General features: G+C 37.6%; 1 protein-coding gene across 3 annotated transcripts in view; it reads right to left on the reverse strand.

Annotated features, from left to right (window-relative positions):
• The window catches only part of LOC145665244 (glutamate receptor ionotropic, kainate 2-like), a 1,018,072-nt gene that overhangs the window by 170,890 nt on the left and 822,398 nt on the right, over positions 1-24,784 (reverse strand). For 2 of the 3 annotated variants that reach the window (XM_081732538.1, XM_081732544.1), the window contains exons 4-6: positions 24,336-24,511; positions 19,405-19,458; positions 3,583-3,747 (exon numbers count right to left, since the gene is read on the reverse strand). In XM_081732538.1, coding sequence (XP_081588664.1) covers positions 3,583-3,747; positions 19,405-19,458; positions 24,336-24,511 — 395 coding nt within the window. The remainder of the gene's footprint in view (positions 1-3,582; positions 3,748-19,404; positions 19,459-24,335; positions 24,512-24,784) is intronic. The other variant, XM_081732549.1, reaches the window with a different exon arrangement.

The raw sequence follows: 24,784 nt of genomic DNA on the forward strand, positions 1-24,784 counted from the left end.
CCATTTCCGTTTTGTTCTATTTCCTTTATATTAGGGCTCGTACGTTCTGTTCAGAAACTATAGCTTAGTTCAAAATATATACAGTTGGAAATACTTGAATATGCCAGCGTATATCTAAAGCAAATGTAAGGTTGCAAGGGATGAGGAGGATTGAGAAGGGAAGTACTGCGCATGCGCATTCAACAGAAAGCAGACGAAAAGCCCGATGCTTTCAGTAGGCCTGGAAGCCCGAGGAAAATAGCATACGACAGGAGGAAAGACAGAAAATGTGCATCTAAGCGACGCGCATGCGTAGGTTCCTCTTGTCAAAGTAAGTCGAGAGAGTGCGCCAGAAGATTGTAGTGGAAATAATTGTGATAATTAGAAGCAAATAATTTATATATAATGAAATACGTACTTTTTCTTATTAATAGGGGATGCCGGGCATACCGGCGTTCCCTTACGCTACGCCGCTGCAGTTAAGTACGTTTCTGTTTTCCAAATATTTTTATTTGTTTTGAAGATATTACAGAAAAACTCTAAAATTAGTGATAGTTAAATTTCACTGTAGTAAAGACCCTTAAGGAAAGACACATCTACAAAATCTTAAAGCAATGAAAAATACACCATCTGTAGATTCTTTCTTTCTTGAAAATAAATTAGAAAATGCTCATAAAGAAGTAGAAATTCGCCTAGCATCGTTTACAGGAGACCATAATACTCCTTGTGCATAAGATTAGTGTGAATTTCAGTATTTTTTTAAGTACTTTCGTCATGTAAACTTCAGATTGAAAAACGTAGGAGACGTGTAAAATAAATATTTCAAATGATATAACCAAAATAGGAGGCATAGTTATTTCTTTTCTTTTCTTTTTTTTTTTTTTTTTTTTTTTGCTTACTAAATTACACTTAATTTGAATTTTTATTAACATTTTCACAAATTAACAACAGACGTTGGAAGAAAATTATGTATTTTCCTTTTCTTTTTTTAAATTTCATTACATTTTTTGTGGAATCAATAGAATCTATTCCATCTTTGGTATTTCTCACTATTCTGCTTGGTACTTTTTTTGACATAGCTAAATTAAACTTATCACATTACTTCTGACATAGGAATTGGACACTCAACAAACTAGTTAAAATTTGATAAGAAAAGGGAAAATTCTGTATCACTTGAGGGGAGTGTTCGTAGTTTAAAGGGAAATTTCCCTAATCTAGGGAAATTTCGTAGGTAAATTTATCCAAAAAAGGAAAAAGGGAATTTTTGGATCATTGAAAATCCAGGGAAATTCTCGCACTGACTGATTGACCAAAATATACTGATTATTATTATTATTATTATTATTATTATTATTATTATTATTATTATTATTATTATTATTATTATTATTATTTCGTTTTTCAGAAATAAGCCAATACAATTGCAATAGTTTGTCTGTGAGTGTGTGTCTGTTTGTGTTCAAAGTAGCATTATTGTGCCCATTGTTGCTTGGGTATATTTGTGTGTATTTTTTGTAGAAAAAAACTGAAGATTAAAGTAAAAAGAAAATAGAAGCAAAAAGTGGTTGTCACTTCCTTTTATATTCCTAAATTAATCGTTTCACAGAACTTCTGTGGTAGGAATTGGACGCTCAACAAACTATGGAATAATTGATAAGAAAAGGGAAACTTATGAGTGGTTTGAGAGTAATTTTCTTACGGAAATCTACAAAGACTAGTTGAGGCGAAATGTTTGTAAGGAAACCTACAAATACTGTTATAATCGAAGTTTATCTCTAATGTTTTAATATCCATAATCTTCCTTGATTAGTAATTATAATCGAAGGTTGCTTTTTTTCTTACTGGCGTCAATAACGATATCACAATGATTATACCTAGTTGAATACTCAAATTACGCAATGTGTCCCTTTTTCTTTCATTTTCTAAATCAGGTTATCCTGAGTTAAAACAATTGTTGATAGTAAAGGTTACCACTGTTGAAAATTTTTAGATAGTGGCTGCCAGTTGCAGTTTGTGGGACTGATACAAGTTATTATGACACATATTTTTAGGAGGAGATGTCGCTCTGACAGAATATGAAGATTCATGGTCAGTAAATATTATTCAAAACATTATCTTGTAACACGTTCAAGATTATAAAGTAGAAAAATAATGCATATTGAACAAGATTCAAGGTTTGAAGATTTTTAAAGTTTGGTACTACCTGAGTCGTAAATGTTTTGTTTGTTGGCACAGTACAATTGCAAAAATCCTTTATATACAATGCATGCATCTTACATGTAAAACTATCATTTCCTGACCTTAAGTTTAAAGCTGTTATAGTAACATAATTGAACGTTTTACATGCAAAAAACTGTGCTAGGAGTAGTTTATATTCTCATTCTATTCTAAATAAAATGCACATAAAACTAAATGAACTGACTGACTTACGATAAAGGGATACTTCCGGTTGACGTGGAAAGTTGACATTTGGCATGATTGTAGCTGTGCGGAACAAATCCACAGAAAAATTACCAAAAGTGAATATTTTAAGTTTTAGGGATCTAAAGGGAGGATGAAGAAAATCGCCATGTTAAATAAGTAACATGGGAAAGATTTTTCATTTGCCCATAAAACAACTCTAAATTTGGAAATTTTTATTATTGGTGATTTACTTAGGTAATGATGACGAAAACGTACAAGTATACTGAATTACAAATTGTTATTCCAATTCCAAGTACCTAAAATACGATATTATAAGTCCAAAAAACACCCTGTAAATTGTACAACTTCTGCACACCAAAATGTTTAAGAACTTCCTGTAGGGCTACAATGATTAAAGTAGGTATGATTGTAGCTTTTCGGGACCAACCAACAGGAAAATTTCCTAAAGTTAATATTTTTATTTTTTAAGGGTTTTAGGGGGCTGAGGAGCGAAAAAGCTTTTCAAGTTATTTAAAGAGTGTTTTCTTGGGATACAAAATGTTATCTTTTAGACAGTTGAAATAGAAAAAGAAACTTGAAATTCTATAGAATTATGGGCTTAAGAGGTACAAGGCCGTAGGCCAGGCAACTGTGAGAGTCTGGGGGCGGAACCTCCTGCTAGCCGAAGCGCAGTCAGACATTATAAAGCTACATTCTAACGTCTTCTTCATTACATAAATATTCTATCCATTCAAAACATTATGTCCAGCTTGTATAAGAAATGAAAAGATACTCTCTATAAAATAACTATCTATTAATAAGATATCTAATCACTGCGAAATTAAAATACCACTAATTTTAGAGTAATTATGTGGTATCTTCAAATAGATAAAAGATAATCGAAATATGGAACAAGTGCGCGCTACACAAATTATTTTGGATTAGGTACCGTTATCACGAGTCACCTAGTAGTTTTCCGTTTGCAACCTTTTAAAAACGCCTAAGTAAATGCCGATTTTCTAACTGGCTGGAAATCGAAAGCAGGTAAGTGAGTCGTGATAACGGTATCTAGCGAGCTCTTGTTTCATTTTTCGATTATCTTTTATCTATTTGAAGATATCAAATAATTACTCTAAGATTAGCGGTACTTTAATTTCGCCGTGATGGGGCCTCTTAACGAAAAACAAAATGTTCTTTTACCTGAATAATTCTCGATTTGTTGAGTATACTGTGCCCCACAGGTTGGAACCTTTCCATATCTTTTAAAATCTCGTTCACAGCCACACTTTCTGCATCGACGATTCGGAACGCAGTCATGTTGACAAAGTTGTATTTGAAGTCCTCCAAATCAAAGGTTTCGATGTCCTGTAAGAGAATCAAACAAAGAACATGCAGAAACAAGATAGACAAAACACTATATATATATATATACAAACAATCTGTTGTTGAATAATTCCATTCTTTAGTATAACTAAACAGAATATTCTTCCTTCAATTTTGCAACGATGTTATTTATGCATTATGTTGTTTCCGTGGAATGGAAAGATATTTTGCTATTCATAAGGTTTCGAGATTTCCAGTTATACGTACACTGAGAAATGCTAAGCTATGGTAAAGACCATGGAAACCTAATTCAACGAGAAAATAGTTCTTGTTCGATTCGATTTTCTTTCCTGATAAAATATTATTTCATGTTTAGCTGAAATATGACTTAGAACTTTAGTCCCGTTCTTACTACAGATGTAGTTATCAGCTAAAAGAGGAGAAACCTTAAGGTTTTACTTTGACTGTCATTCGCAAGTTACAGTATAACTTATGAGATGAATAGCGTATGAAATCTAAATTTTCTACAATGAAACAGTGAGCATTGCATTTCAGATATAGGTATCCATCGTTATACACGATTTCAATTTATTGCCCCTTCCGCTAAGCAAAAAATAAAAATAGAGAAATGAAAAAAGTTACTTTTTTTTAAAAGCACTGTTAAATAGTTACGTTTATTGTCATTTAGGTCTATCTTGTTCTAACGGAGACACAGTACATCTAACAATGACAAACGTACTCCAAACAGTGAAAGAAATAATCCTAACGGTGACACACATTGACTTTTAACTTACAAATGTTTTGTTATAAGTTAGAAATCTATTATACGAGGGCTATCCAGAACGTACCAGACTTTTTGGCCTATCGCGGCAGTGGGCGGGGCTAGTCGCCATTTTAGTGTCGGAATGTTACCACTCTCACACGTGTCAGTACGCATCCAGCTGTGATAACGGGAAAATTGTGACGCTCTTAGTGTGGTTTCTGTGACGTGTTACAATGTGCGCTGCAATTGAAAATCCCGCCTCTTGTGAGGTGTGTTCGGTGTGAGTGTTTTATAGGCAGAAAAAAAACACGGAAGCCAATTGAAATCCGTCGCCAAATGTGTGAAGTGCACGGACATGGAGTAATGAGTGGAGGCCGAGTGTGGATGTGACAACGCACGTCCGCACATGGCCAAGCGCACCCGAGAGTTTTTCGATGATTTTGGATCACCCACCATACAGCTCGGATTTGGCGCCAAGCTACTACTACCTCTTCCTAGTGATAAAGACATAACTCGCTACACAACGCTTTGATACTGACATCAAACTGCATGCTGATGTGAGTCAGTGCTTGAAATCGCGGGCGACAGATTTCTCCCGTGACGGTATTGCAAAACTTGTGCAACGGTATGGGTATGATAAGTGCCTTAATTAGCACGGAAATTATGTGGAAAAATAGTTTAAGAGGGTACCTTTCAAATGTAGCTATATAATACAATTTGTTTTGTTATTCTGTTACTTTTTTTGTTTCAAAATGACTAGACCCCCCTATTACTTTCTGGACAGCAGGCCCGTAGCTAGCCCAAAAACTTAGGGGGGCCCGGCTGATTTTAGAGAGGGCCCGATCTAACCATATGATAGTTCATCACCATATTATAGTTTTTTTGCAAGCCTACTGTAAAACTTTTAGGGGGCCAGCAAAAATTTAAGGAGGGTCTGCCCCCCTAGACCCCCCCCTGGATACGGGCCTGCTGGACAGCCCTCGTACTTCACGTCATAATTATTGGGAACTTTTATTCTGACCGAAAGACCTTGAAAGCAAGTAATTTCTTAAATAGTAGTAAGAATTTATGAACCTTAGGAAAATTGGCATTTTATGTATTTAAAGATAATCCAGGTATTTGAAAATCCTAATAATAAACAACGACACTACTAGATGTCGCTACATGTGATATCCAGCAGTGTAATTTGAGGCATTGCCAGGGAGGGGCAAAATTGTCTGCCAACATAACAGTTTTATGTTTTTATAATTAATATATAAATTATTAAAAAGCATCTCTTTCTCAAACTCAAGCGAGGGCCTGCGGTGACTCAGTGGTAGAGAATTCACTTCTGGTGCATGGGGTCCTTGGTTCGCGCCAAAGTGAACTTCGTGGTGGACAAACACCGTGTGCATGGATTTTCTTGGAGTTCTCCCGTTTCCTCCCACTTTCTTCATTCCATCATTTTATTCATTTCTCTATCATCGTCTCCTCTAGCCTAGCCGGCATAAACGTGGTACGTAAAATCTACTCATACACATGGCGTTTGTCCACCACAAAACTCACTTGGCGCGAGTTGGGATCGAACCAAGGACCCCAAGCACCAGAAGGTGAACGCTCTACCACTGACCCACCAAGGCCCCATTTTTAAAATTAAGTGTATGCTTTTAATGTGATTCGGGTGTCCCACTGTACAGATATTATCCGATTTGAAAGTAATATAATTAGGGGTATAGACAGAATTTCATTGTGGGGGGTCAAGCATTGACTCTCATATCCTTTCGGGACAAGTGTGATTTATGAATACATAATTTATATTTTAATCTAGCGAATATTTATTTTTCCATTGCATTTTGCTGTAGGGGGCTTTCCACCCTGAACCCTACCTTGCGTACGCCACTGGTAACAATAATAATGCTGGCAAGAGTAGACTAACAAATAAGTTTGATTTTTATTGTGCGAATAAGAAAAGGCACGTACTTTCAAATTGTACGAAAATGTTTAACAGATGTCTGGTCTAGCAGTTTGCAAACTTTTTAAAAATTGGATAAAATTTAATTGACACGTAAAAAGTACTTATAGAATTGGTTTTATTACCTGCTTTTATTTTTGATTAAATCCACTGTATTGTTCTTATTCTACTATGGAACTTGAAATAAATTAATATTCTAGACGTTCTCGCTACAAGAATATGTGTTGATAACTATAAAAACGGAACTTTATAACTAGAAAAAAGGAACCTTATAATACCTGCTTACATAGTGGAAACTGATTCCATTCCGAAAACCCATTACGAACCTTATAAATAATATTTCCAAATTAAATTGACAGATCATCTACCCACATGATTTTAATGAAATACTTGAGCTGTATGCATGTATAAAGAAGTAACCTGAAGCTGTTACAAATGAAATAAATAAGGTTCGTTTCGCTTTATGAAAAATCGATGCTAGGACTGAAGGTTACATGTTTTGAGAACTACGGAGACTAGAACCACGATGTACGAATTAGATCGAACTCTATGGCCTATGGAACCGAGAAGTTCAATGACTCGCTCATTAGACCTCTCCATCGACTTCTATCTTTAGCCAACTGGATGCAATTTCTACTTTGTATTCCTATTTCTGCGAGATCCATCTTAATATTGTTCTCCTGTATGCGCCTAGGTCTTCCTAATGGTCGTTTCCAGATTCGATTCCAACTTAAATCTTTGAAAGTGTTCCTCCTTTCTTCCAATCTGGCTACATGGCCTGCCCACCTGAGCCTCCTAGACTTGATGATCCTAACAATGTCTGATAAAGATAATTGAATGCCATAAAATCAGTAAATAACTATTAAGTAAGAACTCTGATTTCATTAAGAACAAAGGTGGTAATAAAATAACAATCTGGACTACGATGATATGCAAAAGTCTTGCTGGAAATAAATATACATTGATAAGAATATGAATGCTCCTATTGCTGCTATTGAAGATTTCAAAATTCAATCATCATCATAGGTATTCTGCCATCATTTGCAGGTTACTTGCCACAACTGAGAAACTTCCATACCCCACGGTCTTCCATTAACATCATCTTTACGTACTTTTTTTCTGTTTTGATATTGTCCATCAATTGAAGGGCCCTCTGCAATAACAAGGAAAGTCGAAATACCTCGATTCCTATTAAAACATAGATAAAGAAGGCGTATGGATTTACTTTCCTTTTTTCGTCACTTATAGTGCATATTCGAAGCGTCTGTTGTGAAAAAATCACTATTCATCTCTACTGAGTCGCCGTTTTCCAATGCGGATAACAGAGGGCGTCGGTGTGTGCGGGTAATGAAGCAAGCACTAGTAGATGCGAGGAGACGACGCGACGTGCCTGTAACTTTGTTTTCAAGGGTCGGTTCAAGTTAAAGCACTGGTACGGAGACATACTCAACCATTTTGTTTCGAAATGGACAAAATCGAAGCAGTCGAATCAGAATGATAGAAGCGGAAAAGATGAAAGCAGGGGCGGATCCAGGACCGACTTCTGTGGGGGGGGGGGGGGCGATGGGTTGTCATACTGCTACTTTTAAGGGCTCCAAACATTGGGATGGGTTTTATTTATATATATATAAAAGAAAGTTTCCTCTTCTGGGGGGGGACGATTGCCCCGATCGCCCTTACCCTGGATCCGCCTCTGAATGAAAGATAAATCGTGAACTCTCGCATCAGGGCGAAATGCAGTGTTTAGCTTCTTTCTTCGATGTTAATATGGAAATTCAAACAGTGTTGTCAAAAAATCCTGATATTGGAATATTCGGGTTTTGTAAAATTCGAATTCCGCATATCCGGATTCAGATTTAAATCTGGCTTTCAGATTTCGGATTTGAAAATCAAAAGTCATGATTTCTAAGTCGGATATCTAATCCGAATCCGGTTTTCGGAGTTACTTGTAAATCGGGCAAGGGATCTGTGTCAGTTTCCTAAACCTATAAAGGGGAGATGAGGACTGATGGAATATGATGCCACCTTTTACACCAATATGATTCTATATGCATTCTTTAAAAGTGGATGCGTAGCTGAACGCCTTGAACAGTTTGTATCTCCCAAGAAGTTCGTCTTCGATCTTGATGGTGCGAACATTTGTGATCACTGTGGCGCGTCATTTTTCATTCGGTGTTCATGGTGCAAGTTAATGGTTTGTTTTGAACATTTCCTGGCTGTCAACGATGTCTATTTTGTGAAGTGTAATACATACATTCCATAGAAGGTTGATCTCTGCACCTCCCTCACACATATTTTTTATCTCCTGATGCACATGGTGAGTCATTAGCAGGTAATATTTTTTCCTGTTATCATTGTTCAGACTACACTTTCAAAGGAGCCTTACTAGAGATTGCACTTTTGACCTCGCATTCAATGGGTTCTTTGTTAGTCAGTGTCCCAACCAGTTTCTCTTCCTTTTTTTTTTAATAATATATAAAACTGTTGTTTACCACCTACCATTCTTAAACACTATCTTATTCGTGTTCGGCACGACCCAGCTAATTCGCTCCATTCTTATCCACATACACATTCCCACTGTTCCTGCTTAAGAGCCTGCCTTACTAAAAATAATGCAATATTTACCATTTTTCTTTTGCTTGTTTATTCATAAGTGAAAGGAGATAATGATATGGATCTTACCACAATCATAGATAATGTTGTTCTACAACAGAAAATATGAACCTGAAGAATTTTCAGTGTTGCCATCCATAGAAATTACAGTGTTTCCAGAATAACAATTTCCCTAAAATCTAAGTTAAGGCAGCGACTAGAGGAACGATCTCAGCTGCACTTGGTTACGTATCATGTTGTTTTGGTTTGCTGTGAACTACTTTTTAAATAGCATTATAATTTAGTTTTAATAACTGTATATTAAAACTATTTTGTTTATTACAAACTAAATACAACTATTATTTAAAAAGTAGTTCACAGGAAACCAAAACAACATGATACGTAATCAAATGCAGTTGAGTTCGTTCCTCTAGTCGCTGCCTTAACTTAGATTTTAGGGAAATTGTTATTCTGGCAACACTGTAATTTCTATGGATGGCAACACTGAAAATTCTTCAGGTTCATATTTTCTGTTGTAGAACAACATTATCTATGATTGTGGTAAGTTTCATATCATTATCTCCTTTCACTTATGAAATACAAGCGAAAGAAAAATTGTAAATTTTGTGTTATTTTGAGTAAGGCAGGCTCTTAATGTTGATGTTTCTGGCCCATAAAGTAAAATATTCCATACGAAGCATTTTATGAGTCTTTTTCTCAACTCTTTATTCAAGATCCCACAAAATAGTATTTTTTTTCTTCTAAAGGTTTCTTTCGCCATTCCTATCCTTGCTTTTATTTCACGTTCACATTTCATATCATTACTAATAATACCACCGAGGTATCGGAAACTAGTCACCTGCTCTATTTTCTCCCCTTCTACTTCTATACTTGACACCGACCACTTCGATCTAGTTACCATGCTTTTTGTCTTTCTAACAGTTATTTTCATCCCATTATTTATCAAGATGAGAATACAATGCTTCATCAGAAACCAGAGAAAATGTCAGACAAAAAGCATGTACAACAAATGAGCTGGAAGGGGGGACGCGGTATATCTAGGATTTGCGTAAAACTATTTCTCGCTATGTATTACCGTTTCTTTATTATGGCGATTAGTGTAGAAACCGGAAATCTTAGATTTCTCCCGCTTCCGGTGTGAATACAGTGAAAAGGATGAAGACTGAATAGATACCTAAAAACAGATCTCGCCCTCGCATACTGTATTTCTTCTATGTAAAACGACATTTTAAGTGGTTAAAAGTCAATGTTAACTATTTCCGCTTTTAGTATACAGATAATGGTGGATACGAAATATGCTGAACCGATTGCAACAAACTATTTCTTGCTATTTTTTATTCGTTTTGGTTAGTGATTATGAACATTGAAACCGGAAGTAGGTGATTTCTACCACTTCCATTTGGAGTAGAATGTTACTAGAGGAGATGGAACCTATAATTGGAACACTATAAGATCTGAATGTCTCTGTTTGAATACTTGATTGAAGCTCCTAGGATCGGAATGTTTTTACTTAGATCCTTGTTTGGGTCTCGTGCGATCTGAATGTCTTTGTTTCGATTGTTGATTGAGGCTCCTAGGATCTGTATGTCATTGTTTGGATCATTACTTGAAACTCCTAGGATCTATATGTCTTTGTTTTGGTCTTCCAGGACCTGAATGCCTTTGTTTGGATCCTTATCTGGGCGTCCTAGGATCTGAATATCTTTGGATCCTTACTTGAGCATCCTAGGATCTGAATGTCTTTGTTTGGATCCTTACTTCAGACTCCTACGATCTGGAAGTCTTTGTTTAGATTCTTGCTTGGGCCTTCTAGGATCCAAATGACTGTTTGAATCCTTACTTGGACCTCATAGAATTTGAATGTCTTTATTTGGATTCTTACTTGTGCTTCCTAGAATTTGAATGTCTTTGTTTGTATTCTTAATTGGGCTTCCTAGGATCTGAATGTCTTTGTTTGGATCCTTGCTTAATTCTACTAAAATCTGAATATCTGTTTCGATTCTTACTTTGACTTTCTAGGATCTGAATGCCTTTGTTTGGATCCTTGCTTTGGCCTTCTAGCAAGGAATTGAATGTCTTTGTTTGGATCATTACTTCGATCTTCTAGCTAAGAACTGAATGTCTTTGTTTGACTCCTTACTTGGGCGTCCTAGGACCTGAATGTCTTTGCTTGGATCTTTACTTGGGCCTCCTAGAATCTGAATGTCTTGTTTGTTGGATCTTTACTTGGGCCTCCTAGAATCTGAATGTCTTGTTTTGAATCCATACTTGTGCCTCCTAGAATTTGAATGTGTTTGTTTGAATCTTTGCAGGGGCAGCGGGTAAAAGTGCGGGAGAACGCGGGAGGACGTCGTCCCCCACTTCCAGAAAATATCTATGGCGTCCCCCACTTCCAGAAAATATCTATGGCGTCCCCCACTTCCAGAAAATATCTATGGCGTTCCCCACTTCCAGAAAATATCTATGGCGTCCCCCTGCTTTATAAAAGATAGGCACGGGGACGGCTTGACGTCATATGTCCCCCTACCTTTTCAGATCCATTTTTACCTCTGTGCAGGGTATGTAATAACGGAACACAATTTCCTAAACGGGTCCCCTCCAAAGTTATTCAGAAATCGGCGCTACTGATAATACTTTGCGTACTTATGCATAGCATAGTTTGGAAATTGACAATGCTAGACATCACACATTACGGTACATACCCCAGTTGTTAGTAATTTAACAGTGCTTTTTCTTGCTGAAAGCATTACATATCTAATTTATAATTATATTGTCTTCACTGTGCGAAATTAACAGGAAGTTTCGAGGACACTAACATTTTTACCTGGAAGCTTAAATTATTAACTTCCTTATGAAGGATTTTTCATTTAACAATATTTTAATATCTTATAGTCAGTACATTCATGCATTGAAAACAAAAGTAAAACAGGTTTAATTTCCACAACAAATGAAGTTTATCTATTTAGGTTTCAAATGCATACATAACTGTCGGGAGTCTTATAGAACGGTTATGAGAGTCCGTCTGTCTGTTGATAGGTCGGTGCCAGACCAGAAAAGGGTAAGAGATGTCGAGAGGTCGGTTTTCTTCTGCAATCGATTCAGTGTCCTAGGAAAAAGTTCCATTTTTTCTGTTAACTCTCGGTTCACACCGAAAGTGATAGAAATCAATCGTTTTCCGGATTCAATTAATCGTAATGGAACAAAAATGGTAATAGATAACGACAAACAGTTATTGAGAATCGATTCAGCGTTTTAGAAGAACATACCATCACCACTACAATACTCTACTGAAATCAAAATGGCTGAAATTTACTAGTAATTTCGGTTCAAATGCTTATTTCTATAGAGCCAAAAGAGGTAAAATATATCTAAAACCGTTTTCTTATTATTTTTTACGCTGATTGAAGGATGAGTTTTATCGTGAATGGGTTGTCTCGACTATTACGTATCTATTCGAACCGGAGATGGTTTAAATCTGGGATTTGCTGGCAGAACACTGATCGCATAATGGATAAACCGGAAATAGATAGAGACAATAGTTAGTTTTTTGCAGATATTCAGTACCCGCAGATATTCAGTAGTTTCACAACGTAGAATACGAGGGAGGATTCAAAAGAAACCGGACTTTCGCTCTAAAAAATAATTTATTACATTTTTTACAAAATTCTTTCAGTCTCCTTCAAAGTACTCTCCATTAAATGCGATTCATTTCTCCCATCTTCTTTCCCACTGTTTGAAGCACCTCTGGAACTCTGGAACTTTTATATCGTCCAATGCGAAGTTTTTTTTTACAGCCTCTACACCATCAAACCATTTTCCTATTAAATTTTGTTTAATTCTCGGAAAATGTCATCATGTTGGTCAAAAAGTTTGGATCACTTTCAATCTGAATTTTCAAGTCCTGGCTCAAATTCAGACAAATGATTTGATCCTGTGTGAGCAGGTGAGAAACAAACTTAGCGGCAACATGTATCATTTGCAAAACCTCACGCTGGCACGAGCTCCAACTCACTCCTGCCTATTTTGAAATATCATCGATCATGAAACGGCGATCCTCGCTGATTTTGGGGCAGATTTGTTCGATATTTTCGTAGTTTCGAAATGATGAAGACCACCCAGAACGAGCATGATCTTCAACACTCATCTCAGTACACGTAAAGCGCCCAAACCACTCAAAAAATTATGTGCGGTTCATAGCAACCTTCTTGAAAGCCTGTTGAAGCATTTGGTAAGTTTTCGTTTCCGATTTTCCAAGTAGGAAGCAAACACACTCCTTGTTCCTTTGAATCTACCATAACGACTTCACAGGCGGAAAACGAGAACAGTTGAGAAAAACAATAATACGATCAAACGTTAACCTCCTACGCAGACGCCGCTTGGCCAACTGATCTGGGAAGGTCTCACTAGACCCACCTAACAGGAGAACTCTCTATTACGCCTAGGAGAGGCAGCGCTCTTTCAATCCGGTTTATTTTGTGTCCCCCTTCGTAAAATTCACTGGGAGTTAGCAGTCGAGGACAAGAGGGGCAATTGTCCCCCCTGGTTTTTGGGTACGTTTTCGGTTCTTCGAAGTATATGTCAGAAATGTTAGATTTGCTTAATTACCCACTACAATCTTTAACCCCTGCTTACCAGTGACATCCAGTTGGATGTCATATAATACTCCATTGCAAAATTGGGGGCGCGGTGGCTCAGTGGTAGGGCGTTCAACTCCGGTGCTTGGGGTCCCTGGTTCGATCCCAGATCGCGCCGTGTGAACATTGTGGTGGACAAACGCCGTGCTCTTGGGTCTTCTCGGGGTTCTCCCGTTTCTTTCCACTTTCTTCATTCCACCATTTCATTCATTTCTCATCATTACCGTCTCCTTTAGCCTAACCGGCATAATCGTAGGACGTAAAACTAAAGATTTCATTTAATTTCATTTTTTCCATTGCAAAATTCCAGTGACATCCCTGTCATGAAAAGACAGCCTTTAGTATGGGTCGTATTAATCGTAGAGATGATGAAATTTTTTAGTGGATGCATGGCACGAATTGGTTCTACTATTTCTGTTTAGGTAACAGCACCTTATTGAGAAAATACCAAATATATACCGTATTTACTCGCGTAATTTTCGCACTTTTTTAGACGAAAAAAGTTGTTTTGAAACAAGGGTGCGTAAATTATGCGGGGAAAAAATTAGCCACATCAGTGAACATCAAGTAATTTTTTCCCCAGTCAAAATAACACGAAAATACCGGTACACATTTTCTTTGTAGCAAGAATTGACAACAATCTAAATTTGTAGAAAAATAACATTAAAAAATTGATTAAGAAGTCGTGTGGTTTCTTACTTTATAACAATGGCTTTGCTGCGTTGCCAATTGTTCATTAGCTACCGTAATTGAATCCTGAAAAAATGCTGTTTCACAAAAAGTTTCCGCATGCGCAAATTACGCGAGGAAAATAAAATACACAGAAAATGCCCTTCAAAATTGGGATGCGAAAATTATGCGAGGGCGAAAATTACGCGCGTATTTACGGTATTTGTTTCAGTAGATGACAGGCCTAAGGGAGCATTCAATAACGACACACATGTGTTTGGTTTGACGATAAACAAATAGCAAATTTCAGATCGTATTTCAAGATCAAAAAACAAAACTTTGTCGTTGATATCCGATCAGTGTTGCCAGCCTGAAGCAACATAATATCTCTTTATAACATCATAATTTCCCTTTTTCAATCCAAATGTTCCACAATGCAAATAACTTTTTATCACTAATTTGAATGCTCTCCTTGTGCGTGCAGAATAACTATGCCCTATATAACGGTCGAGACAATCTTTTAACCAGAGGTGAATCTAGAAGGTAAGAACTGGGGGCCCTCTAAATGAGATGAAATGAAATGAAATCTTTGTTTTGCGTCCCACGGTTATGCCGGTTAGGCTAAAGGAGACGGTGATAACGAGAAATGAGTGAAAATTTTGGAATGAAGAAAGTGGGAAGAAATGGGAGAACCCCGAGAAAACCCACAAGCACGGTGTTTGTCCACCACAAAGTCCACACGGCGCGAGCTGGGATCGAACCTGGGACCCCAAGCACCGGAGGTGGACGCTCTACCACTGAACCACCGCGACCCTTAACCCAGACTTTGATAGGTATATAATTTTTACTATAAATTTTCAAAAAAATATATAAATAATGGCTTAAATTATTTTTGTCACTCAAACACGGGAGGGCCTAGGTCCCCCGGCCTGGCATAGATCCGCCACTGCTTTTAACAGTAAATGAAAACTTGGTATTACATCACGCACATAGGAAAATGACTTATGGAACGCAATGGGTTAACATATTTACTGTAGTTAATAACGTTATGGAATCTGTGTCAATAACAATTGTTTGATATGAATGTCCAAGAATGTCAATGTATTCCCAACTTCCCTAGAGTATCGGCGTTTTGTCCCCCGTTGGAAAAAAATCTGCAGTAATGCCTGATTATTTAGTAAAATATGTACTTTACGAACATGCCTATTTACGAACAGAACTTTAGTAGGTTTTATTTTACCCAATAAAGGTATTTTCTTCCATTAGGTGATGCATCAAAGCGAAACGTTTATAAATTAATATTGGAAGTCTGTTTTAAATTTTTGTTTGCAACTTGTTTATTGACAAGCTGAGATTAAAATTTTTAATGTAAATTTTTTATGTGTTACATGGCCAAGTCTTAAGGAATTTATACAATTGTCTTATAAAAGGGTTTGCTTGCGTGTCAACAAAAATGCAAAGTGCTACATTTTGGAGACTCAAACCGGAAAGTTCATAAAACAAATATTCAATCATAACCTTTCTGGCGTGTTTTGTTCTATTTCCAATATAACTGATACGTAAATATTACTAGGGCGAAACATTTGGATACACAATTTCCAACCATGTCTCCACATGGTCAACAAGTGGAACGTGGATGCACTATAATGGCAAAAGAATATGCAGGTGTAGGGAGAGGGATGAGCAAAAGCATAATCCCATGAAAATTCTACGCAGCGCAGGTATCTAGGTTCAGGATTATTGGTAGCTTAATATGATAATCGAAAAATATTCGGTCTTCGCACAAGGAAAAAAAGTGTGTAGGAAATTTGTATTGTCCGTTCAATCTAGGTTGGAAAATTGTTTACAAACAACAATTGTAGTGCGAGCGTCAAAATCTTGCTTCTCATCCCTATATGGTTAATTCATGGTTGCCAGGCACATGAATCGCCGAACCGAATGTACCTACTTCTGCACAGTCATAGAACAATTACTATTACTACATAAATTGCTGCTTTTGAGATGACTAAGATATTAACATTATGACAAATCGAGTTAGTTATTATGTAATACAATCTTACATTTAATGCACACTAAATTTTGTACAAATATTCTTGTTCAAAAGTGTGCGAAAACCTTGTACTCCTGGCAATATTGCAAGGCTGCAGTTTGTATTGTAAAGAATAAACAGAGACAGCAAAGACCGTTAGGTTCGCTGGACAGCGTTGTTTTCATGATAAGGCGACAGAAACATATTGTGCTGATCGTAAACAAGGGCTGGGAATTTCAATGCGAGTATAGGTGGAAATATTCTCGCCGCATTATTGCCTGTTGGTAAAGGTTTGCAATGTTGCAAACTGCCAAGTCTAGAATTTCATACTAATTTAACGAGCTTTGAGAAGGATTGGTATGATGCAATAATTATAAATACTAACAACCATAGACTTAAAGTATTAGGAAATAAAGCATGCTGCTGTAAGAATATAATACACATTGAATTACGTGTTCAAAGTACAGTATATAGCGATTTTTAACATGTAAACATTTTAAAGCAGTACGCATTTGCCCTGTTTGGGTTCTCACTGTCCAACACAAAAAAAGGGCATTAAAATAGATAGATCGAGCGTGGGCATGAACCCAGTTCTGGCTGATATTCCTTATTAAGGTTTTCCTCAGTCCCACGAGGTGAATGCCTACACGGTAGCTTCTGTAAGGCAGGGGCGGATCCAGGACGGACTTCTGGGGGGGCGGTGGTTTTTAATACTGCTACTTAGAGCTACTTTTAACAGCTCCAAACTCTGGGATGGGTTTTATTTAAATATATAAAATAAGAAAGTTTTCTCTCCGGGGGGTCCCGATCGTCCCCTGGATCCGCCACTACTGTAAGGCCAGGATTGGGCCTGACACTGAGGCTCCAGAATTGGCGGGAAATATATTCTAACACTTCCACAAATATTACGGTGGTGGGTCCCGATATCCCTTTATCGTTTATATGTGTTTAAATTCATTATGAAGTAAATGTAGAAGTGTTTCTTTCATTCTCTTTCTTTCTTTCTTCTCATCTTTCTCATCCTCGCTCACTTCTTCTCACCTTCTTAAAATCTTAATACTATCCTCCTGTAAGATTGTTTGTCTCCACAGCCCAAGGTTTAAAGAGACCAACCTGATATATGTAACTATTAGCAGAGCATTAATACGTGTATTTGGGCCTCCTAGAAAAAGTTTTTCTCATTCTTGGGCCCCTCTTTCTATCTTTCTCTTACTATTTATGCCCCCCCGAAGCCTGCGGACTCTCCCTCACGGCAAGGTCTGCGGGGCCGTTACTTACGTCCCTGGGCTCCTTCCATACATGACAATTAAGGGGACAATATTGACAAATCTCAAAACCATACGAGTAAATGTTATTTCTAGGGCCCCTAATAGTAGACGTTCTTTACTGAAGTAGGTCCACAACTCACTTTTGTTTTATTTACCTTTTGTGCTCTGCTTTATAATATAGTGAAACTGATGCTTCATTTATAATTTCATTTTCGTATCGTATATGGATTAAGAAAATGTTGTCTCCAAATGGACCCCTTCGAACAGCGGGGAACCTCCCTGGGGGCCAGTTGCCCCTTCCCTGCCCCACACAAGTTACGGTCCTGATTAGAGAAGAAGTAAACTGTTTCGAAATTTACGCAACTTGCATATACCAAACCCTACTAGTGCTAAAGTTGATGAGTTAGTACCACTGTTACCATTACGTTAAGGGGAAAGAAGGGGAAGGACTACTAAGATTCGCTAGCCAGGTTTTGTGTCAAAACACAGCGCCAAGCTACAGTAAACGGACAATATACATGTTTTCATGCTTTATTTAAAAAAACAAAAGAAAAAAAAACAGAATCAGGAAATCAACAATACCTAACGTCTTTCTGAGGCCGGAGAATATAATTCACCATTTAAACTTTATGTGCTTGTGCATCGCCGTCGATTCACTCGAATTTAAAAGCAAAGATACAAAGCCTGTGAATCACATATGATGCACATGCCTCCCCAAAATACATCCACGGTGAATCATCGGTGATACATATGATGCACATGCCTCCCCAAAGTACATCCACGGTGAATCATCGGTGATACAGATGCGATCAACGTGTTAATGATTAAAAGATTAATTTTAATGTATTAAAACATGGTAGGGAAGCAATTAACAACACTTATACCTAATGATTAAGGATTCTATTACATTAGGCCACTGCTTGTGCCACCGGTGAGGCAACTGGTGGCAACACCACATTCTCACGTGTCGTCCACCAGTGGCGCAGCCAAAACAAGACGAATATTTTCATGAGAAAATGTCTTCAGTGAGTGAAAGCATGCTTCTCGCTGCCCTTTTGATGTAAAAGAGGAAACGAAGAAAGAAGAAAGTGTGCATACACCCCTACAGATGTCACGGGAAGATAAAGGATCTTCATGCGGACTACACTAAGTTCTTTTTTTAATTACTTTCGAATGTCAGTCATCATTTTGTGAACTATTGAGCATTGGAATGTCCAAACTCTTGTCCTTAGGAATGAATTTGTAACTTCACTGCATTTCTGTCACCACCTTCATTGTCCACTTGCGATTTTCTCGCGAATCAAAAGAAACAATCAACACTACACAGAGTGAAAATATACTGCGCTTCTGATGAGGCACAGAGCGAGCGCCGATGATCAAACATCTCTTGAATCTGCTACTGGCGGCGCCACCAGTGGCCTAGTGTAATAGCTACGTTAAGAACAATGGCCCAAGTGTGTCCCGCGCCACCAATGGTTACCCGGGCAGTTACTGAGCTCGTCCACCAGCCGTTCACCGATTTCTTGGTGACGCCACCAGGTGTTCTAGTGTAATAGACTCTGTATACTTCAATGCCACGCCACGTCCTCCGTTCACTGGTTGCGCCACCGGTGGTTCAACCAGTGGCCTAATGTAATAGGGGTCTAAAAGATACAAATGATATAAACAGGAAAAGAGTTAAAAGTAATTATCTTTAACAGACAGAAATGTTATAGACAAAAAACGAGGTAGAAAATGGTTAAAAACAATGAATGATTAAAATATATACTTACAAATGTTGTAAAAAGGTAGTGGTATTTGTAGTCGTTCATCTGCAGCTGGAGAATCTGAAATAGATCATACAGAGTGAATTACAAATAAACACCCTGACGCATGGTAAGTTAAGCGGTTTACTAGTAAGTTTATGAAATAAACTTCAATAAGTTTATAAGGTAATGCCTATGAGATAAATAAAAAGAAACATATGCTGTTTCCTGGTTATATTAATTCATATTATTTTTCCTGTCTAGTACTTTCTTATTTAAGTGAAGTATCATTAACAGGAATACTGTGTGTATCCTCCAAAATCTCGCCATAAACTATATGTCTATTTATTTTTCAAGCCTCTATTGGCCCGCACCAAAAGTATATGCCATTTTGTTTTAAAAGTCCACATTTTGTGCCATCTCAGGAAAGCAACTGTGACGTTGGAGATCTCCAACCTTCATCGCTAAGCAGTACAATTTTTTTCACTAGTTGATAACAGTTGAGTCAGAGAGCCTAAACGAGTAAGATAATGTTTCTGATATTGCCCGGGGACATGGAAGTTTCCATTGAAGAGCAACAAGTAATTCTGAAGTTTCTCACTGCTGACCTTTGTGCAACCGATATTCATCACCAATTGGAGGGTGTAATGATACTGTTCTTGCCTAAAACACTGTTAGAAATTGCGTGCGTGAGTTCAAAGCAATGGCGAACGAGTATGAAATATGAGCAGAAATCTGAACACCTAAAAACAGCATGATGTGACTAACATTGTAGTATTGAAAGTTTTCGTCGTGGAAGATAGGCGTGTCATCATGCAGGGGATTTCTGATACACTCAGGTTAGCTACGTTAACAGTACAACGAATAATTAGAAGAGAATTGGGTCTAAGGAAAGTGTCTTCTCGCTGCGCTGGCAAGGACTCGATCAAGTATTGCCATTTTCACACTCTTCAGAAGAGAGGGACCCAATTTCTTGGAAACTGTTGTCACAATGGAAAAATTACAGATTCCATTATTCAACCCAGAAACAAAAAAGGGAGACGATGCAAAGGAAACACAAGATTCATCACCTCCCAAAATATTTCGTTAGGTGGCATCCAATGAGAAGATGTTGTAAGCTATCTTCTGGGATTCTTAAGGAGTAATATTGTCCCACTCCTTTCCGAAATGTCACGATTATCGCGTGTATTTCCGTGCACTTTTGGATACAACATGTTTGCCAAAATTTGCTGAGAAACGACCACAAATGGCAAATGACAATTTCATCCTCCCCATGGGCAGTGCACCGCCACATTGTGCTAATGTTGTCACCTCATTCTTGGCTCACCATGATATTAAACTTCTGCCACACCCACCCAACTCACCATATTTAGCCGGGTTCGATTCCCGGTGGGGGCACTCGGTCGCAAAAGTGTAAGAAGCTTTTTCAGACCAGCCATCCTGGATGAGGTTTTTCCTGGGATTTCCTCCTTCATACCAGGCAAATGCAGGGGGGGTTTCTAACTTATAGGTCCCAGACCGCTTACTTCCTTCCCCAATTCTTTCTTCCTTTCCTTCTCTCGGATAGTGTGATTCCCGAAGGAGGTAATCCCTCATACGTGAAGGGCTAACACGGCCATAGATGCCGAAAGCCCAGAAATCTAAATCCTAAACCTCACCATGTTTAGCCCCGAGTGACTTCTGGTTGTTTCTAAACCTCAGGAATGCCCTTCTTGGATGTCATGTTGCAAGTAGATCATCACTGGGAAGTGCACTAGGTTTTCAGAATCTGAAATCAATCCCCAAAGATGGCTGCCACATACTATACAAAATGGACGGAACGATGGCGACTGTGTATCAAGAAAAAGGAAGATTTTATTGAAAAATAGAGTGCTTGGTTTACTCTATTTCCTTGTTCTTGCTTGGTTTACTCTATTTCCTAGTTAGCATGAAACGGCATATACTTTTGGTGTGTATCTCGTATAATTATATGCTTTCTCGTCTGGTGGAATCGTATTTCAGGTATAGCTGCCAGTTGGATATACATTCTAAATTAAAGCGTAACAATATTTACAATCAAGAAAGCAAAATGCGATAAAACAATAACATTACAACTATCAAATGTATCCAGTAAAATTTTTTAAAGAGCAATTTTCACTTTTTAGTTTACTGTGTACGGTTACGTCCTTTAGGGTCACGTACTATTTATTATTTTTGAACATTATTTGAATTTTTTTTATCAACATACAGAGAACCACTAATTCCTTGACTCGCTTGTATCTTGAAAAGAGCACTTTCCATATTTGAAACAGATTATTCTTAAATCTTTTGAAACTCTGTTCCAAACATCTTTAGTTGCAATTTTCTACACGATTTTTGAAAAGTATGAGAACTTCTTTTCTTGAGACCGAAAATTTTTGAGACATAGTCAAGACCGTCATGCTGGGTAATGGCTCACAGTTTGACTCTATTGTATTCGAGATACATTCTGGGAAGGACTCATTAGTTGAAGTTCGTGACACGTCATAAAATCAGGGTGTCAAATTACCACCTTTTTATCAAATACTAAAATGAATCTTGTGTTATTAAAATTGCTGACACTATTCACCCCTTTGCCTTCCACAAACATTCAGTAATAGCTCCCACATTTTACCTCTACAATCCCGTTATCTACAGATACATATACTTGTACTGTATCCTCATTTTTAGGATGTATGTAATATTGTTGTTACCAGTGCCGTGCCGTGAACGAGGGGGCGAGCGGGGCGAAGGAAGGGGGCGCAAAATTTGGGAGGAGAAAGAAAAGAAAGAAAGAGAGTGGAAAAGTTACTTGGAATATTTTTTTTTATCAACAAAAGTTGTTGATAAAAGAGCCTCACCCGTCTATTTACACTCGAATTACTGGGGAGGGGGGAACTTACTTCATTGCTATTCGGAGTATAGAAATGTCGTAGAAATGTCTATTTTTAATATGTTGTTTACTATTAAAGTATGTGTCTTCATGATATGAAGTTGAGTGTAATAAATTAGCATAAAATGGCTATTGTTTCTAGTAAAATCCAATTGTCAATAGAAACAAAACTAGTGAAGATAAGGTCATATATTTATGGTAATTTCGTCTGTATATATTAAGCTATGTTTCTGCATAGTTATCGTGTTCCTTTAAACATTAACCATAGCTTTCCACGATTGTTTGTATGCCCACGTCGTAGAAATCACTCGCCTGTGACCGAAGCCAATTTTCAAACGCTGTTTTCACTATGCCTATTGGCTATGTTTGTTCTTTTTGTCGAAATGCACATGCACGCTGTTTCGCAGCATGCCTTGAAAATGAGGTGATACCGGTTGCAGTCGTAACGTCCGTGTGTATGGTTCAGTGTGAGCAGTTCAAATGTTTCGTTAAATTAAGCATTCCACGAAGTGTGAAATAAACGATTTTTTGACAACAAGGAACGTATCAGCAGATATGTTAGGTGTATGGCCTGAATGCAATGAGTGACAGCAAAGTGCTCAAATGGGTACGATCGTTTGACACCGATAAAGAAGTGTTAACAACGGTCGAAGATTCGCTTCAGTCAGAGAAAGATGATTTCTACGGTGGTATACAAAAACTTTGTAATAAATGTTTAAACAAATATGTTAACTATGGAGAACAGTCAGGCACGTAGCCAGGATTTCGTAATAGGGGGTCCGTGACGAAATATTGCGGTTATCACGCCAGGGGATCTATTATTCTGAACTATTTTACTGTAAGCATATATTGATTCGTTTAGCCAGGATTTCGAGTTGGCTAGTTCGAAAATGAGGATATGCTAGTAAGTACTTCAATAACGAACTATCTCTCGAGTAAAAGAATAAAGAATCTCGAGTAAAAGAATATTAAAAAAAGTATTGAAAAAGATATAATATTCCGAGTTTCTTAAGTTCTCCTTAGAGTCTATCTGATCGAACAGGTTTTTCGATCATCATTTGTTGTCCATAGGATTAGCATAGAGCTAGATGGAATTTGGAATGCTCCGTTACAATAATATTCATTTTCAACTCCCCCCCCACACACACACACACAGTTTCCTCTACACAAAGCTCCTTATAAGAAAGAGTAACCATACGCTTGCTGTAGCTTTATATTTTTAACGCTGATTCTTCTTCTTCTCGTTTCTTATTGTTTCATCCTTCCTTAATTTTTTACATTTCTGGTTCCAAAGGAGGGGGGGTCCGGACCCACCCCTTGGCTACGTGCCTGGAACAATGATCACCAAACCGTCTATCGCGAGCTACTAGTTGGTCGCGGGAACATTTTCAATAAACCGCGTTAACGCTCCGGTTGGCTAACCTTAATTCCTCCATCATAATAACGACAGGGGGCGATGACGATAATTGGATACGCGTGGGGTTGTGCTCATTATGTTTTTCGTGCTTATATTAGACATTTGCTAATTTAGGTAGTTTGATTTCTTATTGAATTGCAAGATTCTTTTTAAAAAGTTGGTAATTCTTTTGATTGGTAGCACACAATAGCATTTAAAAACGGCACGGTAGCTCAGAAACTTCATAAGTTTGACAACCACTGATGCAGAACAATTACTTAATATGTACATAGGAAATAATCAAAAATGTATGGCAGTATCTTTACCAGTTTTGTAACTATTGACATCCGGATATTACTTAAGAAATACTCCTCGTATTTGTATATACATTTATACATTGTTATGATGATTGAAGTTATGGATTTATAGAGTATATATTAAAATAAATGGAGTAGACTTACTATTAATATAGGAGTGTTTGTTTTATTTTACTGGCTCTAAATCACAGAGATAAGATTGCATAATTTATACTTTATAAAGATGGGTAATTTTCATAACAAACGTATGCTCTTCCGTCTGCGGCAAATGACCTGTTTCTAATTACAGAATATGCGTAATAGAGATGGTGAAAGTTATACCTAATACAATGAAATAGAAAATGTTAATACTTACCCCTCGGAGGAAATAGTGCATATTTTCCGGCTTCGTATCAACGACGAGGTTGTAGATTTCACGGGATTTGATTTCCTTGAGAACCTTCCTGTAGTTGTCGGGATCAGCCTGCCGTAAATACAGCTCCACGTCTTGATTAATCGGTGACCGAACCAGCTCCTGCAGTTTGATTAGCCCTGCGAGTGGGCGGAGTCTTAGAAGACCTGAAGACACCCCTCTCCTGTTGACAACCCTCATAAGAAACAAAGAAATCATTGGAGGGAGCAACAGCGGGGGATGTCCCCAGACTGCGGGAACTTTTTGTTTTACTATATGTATACAGTAACGAGAGCAGCCCTACGAGCGCACACTTTCCTATCTCATTTTACTTTTAAGTTCTTTCCTATATTGCTAGCGCACAACTTGTTGCAATTTACAGGAGAGGACCTTGTGTTGCAATATAAGGTTTA

Source organism: Thermobia domestica, chromosome 1 (genome assembly GCF_964235325.1).
Source record: "Thermobia domestica chromosome 1, izTheDome1.hap1.1, whole genome shotgun sequence".
In the NCBI taxonomy this organism is placed as follows: domain Eukaryota; kingdom Metazoa; phylum Arthropoda; class Insecta; order Zygentoma; family Lepismatidae; genus Thermobia; species Thermobia domestica.